This window comes from Loxodonta africana, chromosome 24, assembly GCF_030014295.1.
Source record: "Loxodonta africana isolate mLoxAfr1 chromosome 24, mLoxAfr1.hap2, whole genome shotgun sequence".
Lineage (NCBI taxonomy): Eukaryota > Metazoa > Chordata > Mammalia > Proboscidea > Elephantidae > Loxodonta > Loxodonta africana.
The window spans coordinates 24,860,916-24,873,917 of NC_087365.1; the positions used below are offsets into that span (position 1 = coordinate 24,860,916).

Genomic DNA, 13,002 nt, shown 5'->3' on the forward strand with positions numbered 1-13,002 from the left:
TATGTTATCAAGAGGGATGAGTCCCTGGAGAAGGACATCATGCTTGGTAGTGGGTCAGCAAAAAAGAGGAAGATCCTCAACAAGATGGATTGACACAGTGGCTGCAACAATGGGCATAAGCATAACAACAATTATGAGTATGGTGCAGGACTGGGCAGTGTTTCATTTTGTTGTACATAGGGTCGTTTTCAGTTGGAATTGACTCAACGGTACCTAACAACAACACACACTGCTGAGGGTGGTTAGGACTTTGAGTTATTAAAAGGTATCTGTGGACTTCCTGTATGGAAGTGACACTACCATAACTCTGTCCCAGAGTATGTCTGTGAAAGCACCAAATGGCAGAGGATCCCAGGAATCTGCTTGCCCCATGAAAAAGAGGGTGAGCATGGTCCATGAGTGGGGAAACCTTCAGCTGAAGTTGATAATCGTGCACCAAAACTTTGCAAGGGGTCTTTAAAGAGTGTGTCCAGGGATCTAAATGGCCGCCCTGTAGCCATCCCTCTCAAACAACAAACAGAACCTCTTTTTGCGTCTATGCCTGAAGGCTGCCCTGTCCATCCACAGTACCAGGCCCCTCCCTGTGAAGAAAGCAGAAAGCTGGATCGCCTGGCTTTGGTTGTGTGTGTGGACATGACAAAGGGGAGAAGTGGAGTGGAGTTAGTTCCACATATGATGAAAAAGGCAGAATCACGGAATGTCACGGGGGGAAGAGATTCTGAGATCACCTTACCCAGGAATTTTAAATTGATAGCCCAGCAGACTGTATTCTATGTTCTGTTTGGCCAACACAAAGGTTTTGGTTTTGTTTTAATTAATTTAACAGAGCGTTTATAAAGTTTCAAAATTCCAGATTCTCTTGGAAAAATAGAAAGATCTGACAAAACTAAGTCCATATTAAGACCTGACAATAATCAGATAGGGTGGGGAACCCTCTTTTAGACCTTGGTTTCCTGACCGCTCACTCGGTTCAAATTCTATACACCCAGGGCTCCCCTCTGAGCTTTTTCAGCTACGAGTCATTTTAATTGGCAACTCCTCACTCGGGGTATGAGGAAACCAAAGACCAGAGAGGTTATGGGAGTTGCCTAAAGCAACGCCGAGGTCTCGGAAATCCCCGTACAGAGTTCAGTCCACAACAGACGGATCCGACTGGATTGTCTTTGAATGGCCAAGGAACTGGCAGTGATGATCACCGCTGGGTGTGGGTGACAGCTTCAGGGTGGGAGCTTTAAGCCGGGCAAGCTGCCCCCATCTCCAGCCTCCTTGCAGGGAACCTCTCCCTCCACCACCACCTCCAAAGCCCCACATTGCACTTGTCGAGGACTCCCCAGGCACCAGCTCTCAGGCACCACGAGGCTTGCTGTGCCCCGGGCTCCTGCTGCCTGCAGAAGGCACCCTGAAGCGGAGGCGACCACTAGCACTAGACTCCAGCGGAAGACAGGACGCTGTCTCTGCACAAGCGACTGCTGTGGGGTCTCTTCCTCGGAATCGCGGCATCGAAACGTCCACTGCGCCGCATCCGGACCAAGGTGAGAGGGCGCAAGGACCCCTGCGAGAGGTCGACCCACGAGCTAGGGATCCGCGCCATCGCTGCCGGAGCTTCTGGCCTGGGCGCGCCAAGCAGAGCGCGCGGCCGGGTCCGGGGAGCCCACCTTCCGCGTCCACATGGAGGCGAGCGGGGGACCCGGCGGAGTCGAGCGCGGGGCGGGGCGCCTGGGGCCGGGTTCGAGGCGCTGAGAAGAGTTGAGGGGCGGGGCGCCAACTCTAGAGGGAGGAGAGACTGCGATGCGACAGGGCAGAGCGCTGGGAGAGGAAGAAAGAGGGGCTCCCGGCACCTCGGCGCCTCCGCGAGAGCAAGTCCAGACCCCCAGGCCGGACCCGAGCGGCACGGCCCGCTGCCACCCTCTCAGGGTCGCGGAGCAGCCAAGACCCGGGAGGAGGCGCTGAGGCCGGTAGGTGCTGCGCCGGGGGCAGTCCGGGGACTCCTAGACCCGGGGATGCTGAGGGGCGTCGTCCGGGCAGAAGGCTTGGACGCCCACTTCTCTCTCCGGAAGCTGCAGGCTGCTTCGCCTCCCGCTCCTCTCGGGACGCACCCGGGCAAGCTCCAAGGAGGGAGTTGGTGCCAGGAGGCACCCGCGGGGTCCGGGGAGGGGACGGTCGCCTGGGGCTAGGGCAGCCAGCGGACAAACTGGCTGGCGGGCGGGCGCCAAATTGCCCGGGCGAGTCTGGACCGAGGGGCACCTTCCAGAAAGGTGGGCAGAAAAGAGGTAGCGTCCCTGGGACAGTTCCCACGAAGCGCATCCTCCCCCACACTCACAGTCAGTCTCTACCCGCCCGAGGCTTTGCTTTTGGAGCCGGGATTTCAGACTTGCTTCCTCACCGGGCCAAGGCGGCGCCTCTGGGGACCCGCGGGTTAATGAAGGAGGGGAGAGAAGGGGCTGCTGGAGCCCGCTGGTCAAGGGGCAGGGAGTAACCCCGAAAGTGGAGCCGGGACCTGCCCGGCCCGGGCGCATGCCCTCTCCTCTAGGGCCTGGGAGACCCGACCGAGGGCCGCCGAGCGTAGATGCCGAGAGCGGCCAGACTCCGGCTTCTCGGTCTCCGGGGACTGGGGCCTCGCGCGACACGGAGAGGCAACCCGGAGGGAACACACGCAGAGTGCGGACGCCACAGGTCTTGGACCTCACTTCCCCGAGGTTTCCGCCTGGGGCACGCAGCAGGCGGGCGCTCCGTAGGTAGGGGGTCCTTGCCACCCCCTGCGAGCGCGGTCCCTATCCGGAGATGGGTCCCATCTCCCTGTTCTCCCTCTGCTTATAGGGGCGGGCCAAACCCTCTCTCCAGTGTGGTCCGCTTCATGCTACTAGTACCCCCGTGAACCCCAGACTTGGTGGCATTTCAAGTGTGTTGTGAGTTGGACGGGGGAGCCTTCACGGCTGGACAGTAGCGACCCCTCATCCTGTGGGTGTTGGGGTCTGGGTACTTTCTCCCGTCCCTCAGTGACGCCTTGAACCCTAGGATGCTCCATCTCCCAGGGCTCAGCACTTCGGAGACTCTTCTCTCCCTTGTGGGCTTCTTGACACCAAGAACGTAAAAGGATTTGCTTAGGCAGTAGAGGACCGTTCAGCCCTCAGGCTCTCCTGGGTCCCCCAACTCCCATTCCACCTGTGGGGTCTGTTTTTTGGGTGGCCACCACTCCCAGAGCAAGGAGGCCTGGGTGACAAGAGGTGGTGCCTCCCAGCCAGGGCTGATTCTGGGTGGGCAGCTAGGCGCCTGGTGAGGGGAAAGAGGGTGCAGACCCTAAGGAGCTGGGGGGTGTAGACGGGGGAGTGGGAGAAGAGCAGACAAAGGATTTCTTCCTGGAGTTGGTTCCCAAAGAACAGGGGAGCAGCTGGAAAATGCCCTCCCACCCACAGCCCCCTCCCCTGCAGCAGCATCCTGGTCCATTTCCTCATTGGTTCATTTGTCAGATTCTCTTCCAGCCCCCATTGTATGCCAGGCCCTGGGCTGGGCAGCAGGAATTTATATTATAGGAAGATTGGGACTCAGGGAGCATAAATCACAGGCCCACGATGACTCAGCCTGTCTTATGAAAATGGATTTGGTGATTTCCAAGTCACTGGTTTGACCAGGACAGGGGGAGCAGCGCCCTGCTTTGGAAGAAAGACCCTCCTGAGTCCCAGCCCCCCTGCGTCTTCATCCCTGGCCTGGTCAACATTGTGGCTGTTGTAGCCAGCTGGGCCAGCTGCAAGAAGCAGGCTCAGAAAACTTCCAGAAGCCCTGTGAGGGTGAGGCTGGGGGAGACTGGGCAGCCAAACCAGCCCCGCCCCCTGGGAAAAGGGCAAAAAGTTTTACATTCTTGGGTGTTTCTGGAGAGCCCAGTCCATCTTGTGGCCACTGGGGGATTTCCCAGCTGCCAGATCTTTTGTCCCCACTTCCCAGCAACCTGTCTGCTAGTAGACAGTGGTTCTGGTTGGCCTGCACCTGGGGTACTCTGAGGGTACGCTACCACGTGTTCTCCTGAACGCTGCCCACTGGTTGTATCTCCTTCCAGGATCCAAGATGGCATGTTGACTCCCCCCAAGGATGTGAGGAGGGGTGCTAGGCTCACTGACCCCATGATAGCAGAGGATCTGGACACCCAGCTTGAAGCACTTAGACCACCCACGACTCCCTCAGTACCACTTCACCTGTGGGCATCACCATGGCAGCCCAGAGTGGAAACACTAGTTTTGCACCCAACTTCAATTCACCCCAAGACCATGCCTCCTCCCTCCCCTTCAACTTTAGTTATGGTGACTATGACCTCCCTCTGGATGAGGATGAGGACATGACCAAGACCAGGACCTTCTTTGCAGCGAAGATTGTCATTGGCGTGGCACTGGCAGGTATCATGCTGGTCTGTGGCATTGGCAACTTTGTCTTTATTGCTGCCCTTGCCCGCTATAAGAAGCTGCGCAACCTCACCAACCTGCTCATTGCTAACCTGGCCATCTCTGACTTCCTGGTGGCCATCATCTGCTGCCCCTTCGAGATGGACTACTATGTGGTGCGCCAGCTCTCCTGGGAGCACGGCCACATACTCTGTGCCTCCGTCAACTACCTGCGCACCGTCTCACTCTACGTCTCCACCAATGCCCTGTTGGCCATCGCCATCGACAGGTGAGGAGGTTGGGCAGTAGTAACAGAGGGGGACCACACCAGGCTGCCCCTTTCCTTACTTGAGATCCAACAGGCATTGCCCTAGATTTGAACACTCATTGACCTGTAGAGAGAGGCAAGAGGAGACCTTGCTTCTCCACCTGTGGCCCACGTTCCCCCAAATGTGGGCAAGAGTGAGGCTCCTGAGCCCCTAGCTCTGGACCATGCCCCAGATACTGCATCTGCTTCCGATCCAGGTGTGCCATGTGGCAGTGAATGGCGTCAGATACAAAAGCTAAGGCATAAAGCCCAGGCAGTTACTACCTGGAAATAACCTGAAAATTAAGAGGGAAGTTTCCATCCAAGACAACATGTAACAATTTACTCCAGTAACTGCCCCCCAGATCAAGATATAGAACATATCCATCCCCTAGAAGATTTCCTCAGGCCCAGTGCCCATCAATCTTTCCACCCCAGACAACCAGTGATCTGACTTCTGCCACTATAGTTTTGCCTGTTGCTTAACTTCATATAGATTGAATCATACAGTGTGCATTCTTGTTACTAGAGTCTTTGTTCCAGAGCTGATTTTAAAATAAGGTAGCAGGATTTGCTTGCAGAAAAGGGGGAAAGGACATACTTGCCTTTGCTTTTTTGCATACATCTGGGTGTTCATTTGCATATATTTGCATGAGATGTTCCGGAAGTCTTTGCTCTATTAACAATTTGTAAAGGAAAATGTACAATAGCAGCCTATGTTACGTTTATGTGAACCATCGTAAGCTCCCATTGGCCTGTTCAGTTGTTGTCATGTCCTCTTGGTTACTGTCTGTTCGCCATTATGAGCTGTGCTGAAACTCATTTTGATAATGTGCTTTTTAATCACCCTATTTCCCTTTTGTCACCTTTCAACTTTTTTATTTTTCCCTGGTTCCCAGTGCTTTTTAGGTTTGTTGCCCGTTTTAATTAACCAGTTTATTATTCTTGGCTTATGGTGATCAAATACACATACAGGTATAAGAAATATCTTGCTTTTATAACATGAAATTGGCTGCAGGAAAATGATTTTGTTATCGCAACTCTGAGGCTCACCAGCCCCAAAACTGGTGTTTATAAAATGTGTACCCTTCAACCAACTGCACAAAATTCACCAGGGGAAATGATAAGTTAGATTCCCCGGCCCTACACCATCCTGCTGAATGGGAATCCTTTGGGCTGCATTTTTATCCAATTCCCTGGATGAGTCTGATGCTCACTAAAGTGTGAGTTATCACCGTCGTCATCCTCTTTTTCCCACTGAAACCTTTGTCTTTATAATGTGGAAAGCACCCACCCTGTTAGAACACAACATATGACAGAGTGGTTCCTTTTTCACCCTAAATCAGCTCCGCCCCAGTCATCTCCCAGCAGTTCCACCATCCTCTCAATCACCCAAGCAGGAGAAATCACCCTGTCTTTCTCCCTGTCCCACCCCTGCCTACCCTACCCCTTGTGGCCAGCCCTACACCAGCTTCTGGCAGTTCTCTTGGCAAGTCATGGCCAGAACTTCCTAATGTTCTCCTAACCTATTTCTTCACCCAACACGAATTCTTGACTGTCCATCAAAACATACTGATGCATATTGAGTGCCTGGATTATCATCACCATTAATAAATCTTCCTAAAGCACCTCATTGCTCACAAAAACTCCCAAAGGTCAAGTGCCCACAGACTACATGCCAAATCCTGAGTCTAGCATTCAAAGTCTTTTTAATCTGATGCTAACCTGTCTTTCCAGTCTTATATTCTTTATGGAGATACAGGTTCTTTTCCAAAAGACATTGTATTTTTAGCATATTAACCATGTCTTTATCTTTCTGTTTCCACAGTTTCTAGCACATAGTCTTATATCTGTGTTTTAGTTTGGGTTGCTCCCGCAAACAGACCCTGAGACAAAATTCATGTGCCGGTAGCGCCCAGGAAGCACCTACAGGGAAGTGGAAAGTGAGACAAGGAAGGGAAGGCAGTCAATAAAGGGAGCATTATTGAGCAAGTTTCTACTGTGGGCAACTAGAGCTTATTCCTGCTAAGGAACTCTTAGAGCCAGTGGAGGTCACATCTCCAAGTTCTCCTAGGAGTGGGAGAGGTGAGGGAGCTGGGGTATTTATACACCAGCTCTCATAAGTCATTGGTGAGGGCTGCTCTGGAAATGCTACACAGTAGCCGAGAGGACTTGAGGCCAGAGAAAACCTTCGGACAAAGAAATGCAGGTACTGGCAGGTGGAATGGACAAGCGTGCACTGAAATGATAACAGCAAAGAAATGTAAGAGGGGTAATAACAAGATCTTCCACAACCTAGTAGATCCACAACTGGCTTCTTGGTGCTCCTGTGTGCCCAGCCTGTGTACGTTGAACCATAAAGTAGTAGAAGATATAGTCCTTGAAGATACAGCTTTTCTTCTGGACAAAACTAGCATTTATGAAACATAAATAACCAAGTGATAAATCAAGAGTAAGATGTGGTCATTGTGTTACTAGTGTAGTCTGGGAATGCTTCATGAAGAAGGATGTTGTGATTCAAAGGTGCCTGCTTAGGCTGTAAACCAGCTGAAACGCAAGGCAAAATGATAAGAAGGATGAATGGCCAAACTTCACCTTTGCCCTGATGATGCTGGTATTGGAAACAGGGCTTCTATTTACGAGCGCAGGGGCTGCCTCATACTCAACCCCAGAACTAGATGGGCCTATGTACCCTGACACAGGAAGAGGAGAAGCACAGGTCTCCCTGTGTACTTCAGTTTACCCCATGGAGAAGTATGCCTGTCCCACTATATAGAAATATCAGAAGGGCCATTTCTTCCTGCCACAGCCAGAGGAAGAGCTAGGTTCATGCAGAGAGGGCCAGAAATGGTGCAGCTTCAAGTCATAGAGATCCTAGAAGGGGGAGCTTCGGCCCCAAGAAAGACCTTGCGGATATCCCTCTTGCCAATGAATGGCTCCCAGTGTGCTTTATGTACTTTTACCTTCTGTGATACTGACTAAAGCTTGAGTGGTTGTCAGTACAGTTATCATTATCCCCATTTCACAGATGAAAAAACTGAGTCCCAGGAACTTAACTGATTTAACTAAATATGCAGAGCTGGAATTCGGGTCTTAGGAATAATTCTAAGGCCAGTGTTCTTTCCCTTCTGATTTATCAGGGAAAACTCTGAGTTTTGAAATATCCTACAGAATGAGGAAGATGCTGTTGGATGAAAAGTAATTAGAATTTAAGTGTTGACAACAGACTCAGCAGGAATGTGGGCATTCCTTTTGGCATTGTTTATGGAGACCCTTTTTATGATGGACCCAGATTGAGAGACAGAGAGCTATTAAATCCTCAATTGATCACATTATCTAAGTACTTTGGACTCAGTGTGGTAGGCAGAGTAATGGTCTCCCCAAAGATGTCCACATCCTGAGCCCCAGAACCTAGGAATATGTTAGCTTCAATGGCAAAGGAGAATCAAGAAAACAGATGGAAATAAGGTTGCTAGTCACCTCACCTTAAGATAAGGAGATTATACTGGGTTATCCGGGTGAACCCAACGTAATGGCGGGCATCCTTAAATGAAGAGGGGAAGCAGAAGAGTCAGTGTCAGAGTGGTATAATGTGAGAAAGATAACCAGAAATTGCTGGCTTTGAATATGGAAGGAGGTCACCAGCCAAGGAATGTAGGAAGCCTCTAGAAGCTGAAAAAGGCAAGAAAACATTCTCCCCTCAGAGACTCCAGAGAGGAACACAGCCCTGCTGACACCTTGATTAAAATTTTGGACTTCTGACCTCTAGAACTGTATGATGATAACTCTGTGGTGTTTTAAGTCACTAAATTTATGGTAATTTGTTACAGCAGCCATGGGAAACTGATACCCTCAGCCATCACAGAGAGACAGTGTTTGTGAGATGTTCCTACCCAGTCAAGGATAGACCAGCCCGTTTTTTTCCACCTTCCAGCCCTGTGAGCCTTGTGCTACCCAGGCAGGTCATGCCAATTAACTTGGCAAGGCTGAGCCACGTGGATGCCTAAAGAACTCCAGCAACCTCTACGCACATTAATGCACCCAGCTGGGGTGAAGCCAGTGGTTGGGATAGGATCCAAGTTCATCCTAGACCTTCAGAATGCCAGAAGATGGGGAAAGCCATGCTACCATGGAGTCTTCTAAAGGATTTTGACAGAACAGAGCTGCCAGGGCAAGGGGCAGGCAAGAGGAGTTAAAATAACATCATAGGCAGAAATATTGCCAGGGATGGGAAGAAATAATATGGCAGAAGACCTTCTTGGTCAAATCAGAAACTTGGAAAGGTGACCAAAGGGCCTGGTTACAAAGGAAAGATAACTTGGATAGGACTTTCTATAGGTGGCACCCTGCTCTTGGCCTCACCTGACTCAAGCTTCAGGTATGGGGTGCATGTTCACTTCCAGGGTTGATTGATTTCTTCCCCACCTCTTGTCTTTCTCCATCTTCTCTCACCACCCACCCCATCCCCCAAAAGAAGTACAGAAATTATTTCAAGGTATCAAAGTATCTAAATAGGTGTCAGTAGGTCTCTCTGAAAAGAAGATATTCAACCCACACAAATCAGCTCATTTACCACAAAGAGCTCCAACCTCTTCCCCAGGCAGTGTGGCTCATTGGAAAGAGCAGGAGTAAGCACCACAGTGTGGTGTTGTATGCTGTCAGAGCGACTTGACACCTTCTCATTTGAGCTTGAATCAGCTGTGAGAGGTGGCTGTAAAAGATTTGGATCAGGAGCCTGGATCCTGGTCTCTGCACAAAGTGAGCTTGGGCAAGCTATTTACTTCTTATTGGCCTTATATTCCACCACACCCCACCTCTTCCTCCCTGCCTCTACAATGCAGGATGACACCTAGGGTATGGGAGAGAAAGCCCTTTTCCACTGCCCTGAAAAGGGACCCCACCAACTCAGTGATGACCACGGCCCTTCTCTCAATTCTGAAGTATGAGGTATTTGAAAAGAACAGTCTCGCCATCCTTGCCTCTAAGGAGCATCTTGGCTGTACTTCTTCCAAGACGGATTTGTTCGTTCTTTTGGCAGTCCATGGTATATCCAATATTCTTCCCCAACACCACAATTCAAAGGTGTCAATTCTTCTTCGGTCTTCCTTATTCATTGTCCAGCTTTCACATGCATATGATGCGATTGAAAACACCATGGCTCACCTTAGCCTTCAAGGTGACATCTTTGCTCTTCAACACTTTGAAGAGGTCCTTTGCAGCAGATTTACCCAATGCAATGTGTCTTTTGATTTCTTGACCACTCCTTCCATGGCTGTTGATTGTGGATGCAAGTAAAATGAAATCCTTGGCAACTTCAACCTTTTCTCCGTTTATCATGATGTTGCTCATTGGTCCAGTTATGAGGATTTTTTTTTCTTTACGTTGAGGTGCAATCCATACTGAAGGCAGTGGTCTTTGATCTTCATTAGTAAGTACTTCAAGTCCTCTTCACTTTCAGCAAGCAAGGTTGTGTCATCTGCATAACGCAAGTTGTTAATGAATCGTCCACCAATCCTAATGCCCCGTTCTTCTTCATACAGCCCAGGTTCTCAGATTATTTGCTCAGCATACAGATTGAATAGGTATGGTGAAAGAATACAACCCTGAAGCACACCTTTCCTGACTTTAAACCAATCAGTGTCCCCTTGTTCTGTCTGAACAACTGCCTCTTGATCTATGTAAAGGTTCCTCATGAGCACAATGAAGTGTTCTGGAATTCCCATTCTTTGCAATGTTATCCATAGTTTGTTATGATCCACACAGTCGAATGCCTTTGCATAGTCAATAAAACACAGGTAAACATCCTCCTGGTATTCTCTGCTTCCAGCCAGGATCCATCTGACATTAGCAATGATATCCCTGCTTCCACATCCTCTTATGAATCCAGCCTGAATTTCTGGCAGTTCCCTGTCGATATACTGCTGCAGCCGTTTTTTAATGATCTTCAGCAAAATTTTACTTGTGTGTGATATTAATGATATTGTTCTATAATTTCCACATTCGATTGGACCACCTTTGTTGGGAATAGGGATAAATATGGATCTCTTCCAGTCAAGTGGCCAGGAAGCTGTCTTCCATATTTCTTGGCATAGACGAGTGAGCACCTCCAGCGCTGCATCTGTTTGTTGAAACATCTCAATTGATATTCCATCAATTCCTGGAGCCTTGTTTTTCACCAATGCCTTCAGAGCAGCTTGGACTTCTTCCTTCAGTACCATCGGTTCCTGATCATATGCCACCTCTTGAAATGGTTGAACATCGACTAATTCTTTTTGGTATAATGACTCTGTGTATTCCTTCCATCTTCTTTTGATGCTTCCTGCGTCGTTTAATATTTTCCCCATAGAATCCTTCACTACTGCAACTCGAGGCTTGAACTTTTTCTTCAATTCTTTCAGCTTGAGAAATGCCGAGCGTGTTCTTCCCTTTTGGTCTTCCATCTCCAGCTCTTTGCACATGTCATTATAATACTTTGTCTTCTTGAGAGGCCCTTTGAAATCTTCTGTTTAGTTCTTTTACTTCATCAATTCTTCCTTTTGCTTTAGCTGCTTGACATTCGAGAGCAAGTTTCAGAGTGTCCTCTGACATCCATCTTGGTCTTTTCTTTCTTTCCTGTCTTTTCAATGACCTCTTGCTTTCTTCATGGATGATGTCCTTGATGTCATTCCACAACTCATCTGGTCTTCGGTCACTAGGGTTCAATGTGCCAAATTTATTCTTCAGATGGTCTCTAAATTCAGGTGGGATATACTCAAGGTCATATTTTGGCTGTCATGGACTTGCTCTGATTTTCTTCAGTTTCAGCTTGAACTTCCATAAGAGCAATTGATGGTATGTTTCATGGTTAGCCTCTGGCCCTGTTCTGACTGATGATATTGAGCTTTTCCATCGTCTCTTTCCACAGATGTAGTCAATTTGATTTCTGTGTGTTCCATCTGGTGAGGTCCATGTGTATAGTCGTCGTTTATGTTGGTGAAAGAAGGTATTTGCAATGAAGAAGTCATTGGTCTTGCAAAATTGTATCATTCAATTTCCGGCATTGTTTCTGTCACCAAGGCCGTATTTTCCAACTACTGATCCTTCTTCTTTGTTTCCAATTTTTGCATCCCAATCACCAGTAATTATCAATGCATCTTGATTGCATGTTCGATCAATTTCAGACTGCAGTAGCTGATAAAAATCTTCTATTTCTTCACCTTTGGCCCTAGTGGTTGGTGTGTAAATTTGAATAATAGTCATATTAACTGGTATTCCTTGTAGGCATATGGATATTATCCTATCACTGACAGCGTTGTACTTCAGGATACATCTTGAAACGTTCTTTTTAATGATGAATGCAACACCATTCCTCTTCGAGTTGTCATTCCCAGCATAGTAGACTGTATGATTGTCCAATTCAAAATGGCCAATACTAGTCCATTTCAGCTCACTAATGCCTAGGATATTGATGTTTATGTGTTCCATTTCATTTTTGATGATTTCCAATTTTCCTAGATTCATACTTCATACATTCCAGGTTCTGATTATTAATGGATATTTGCAGCTGTTTCTTCTCATTTTGAGTTGTGCCACATCAGCGAATGAAGGTCCCAAAAGCTTTACTCCATCCAAGTCATTAAGGTCGACTCTACTTTGAGGGGGCAGATCTTCCCCAGTCATCTTCTGAGTGCCTTCCAACCTGGGGTGCTCATCTTCCAGCACTATATCAGACAGTGTTCTGCTGCTATTCGTAAGGTTTTCACTGGCTAATGCTTTTCGGAATTAGACTGCCAGATCCTTCTTCCTAGTCTGTCTTAGTCTGGAAGCTCAGGTGAAACATGTCCTCCATGGGTGACCCTGCTGGTATCTGAATACCAGTGGCATAGCTTCCAGCATCACAGCAACACACAAGTCCCCCACAGTACGATAAACTGACAGACACGTGGAGGACTATGTGCCAAGCATTTTGCAAACATTGTCATGTTTAATGTTCACAGTAGCCGTACAAGGTAGGTGTCATTTTATCCCATGTTGCATTTGAGAAAACAAAGCTCAGAGAGGTGGAGTAATTCACTCCAGACCCCAAAGCCAGTCAGGTGGGTGAAGAGCCTAGATGTATTCATCATGCTTGATCCAAAGCCTGTGTTATTTCCCCTAAACCACTCAGCTACCCTAAATGCCAAATGAGGATGCTAAAAATAAGAAAATGCTTGTGGAAGCTGGATATTAGGCATACGGGGCTTCATTGTGCCATTTTGCGTGCTTCGTGTGGGGTTGGGGTTAGTTAAAAACTCATAATGTTTCCAAGCACACACATTATTATTCTTGGCTTCCCTCCCCCATCAG

At 48.6% G+C, this 13,002-nt stretch overlaps 1 protein-coding gene across 2 annotated transcripts in view; it reads left to right on the forward strand.

Annotated features, from left to right (window-relative positions):
- The first annotated feature begins 1,121 nt into the window (after positions 1–1,121).
- The window catches only part of PROKR2 (prokineticin receptor 2), a 46,213-nt gene continuing 34,332 nt past the window's right edge, over positions 1,122–13,002 (forward strand). Inside the window, exons 1-2 of one of the 2 annotated variants that reach the window (XM_023550034.2) lie at positions 1,122–1,532; positions 4,052–4,659. In XM_023550034.2, coding sequence (XP_023405802.1) covers positions 4,202–4,659 — 458 coding nt within the window. In that variant the 5' untranslated portion in view covers positions 1,122–1,532; positions 4,052–4,201. Of the gene's footprint in view, positions 1,533–1,787; positions 1,956–4,051; positions 4,660–13,002 lie in introns of those variants that run through there. The other variant, XM_003411596.4, reaches the window with a different exon arrangement.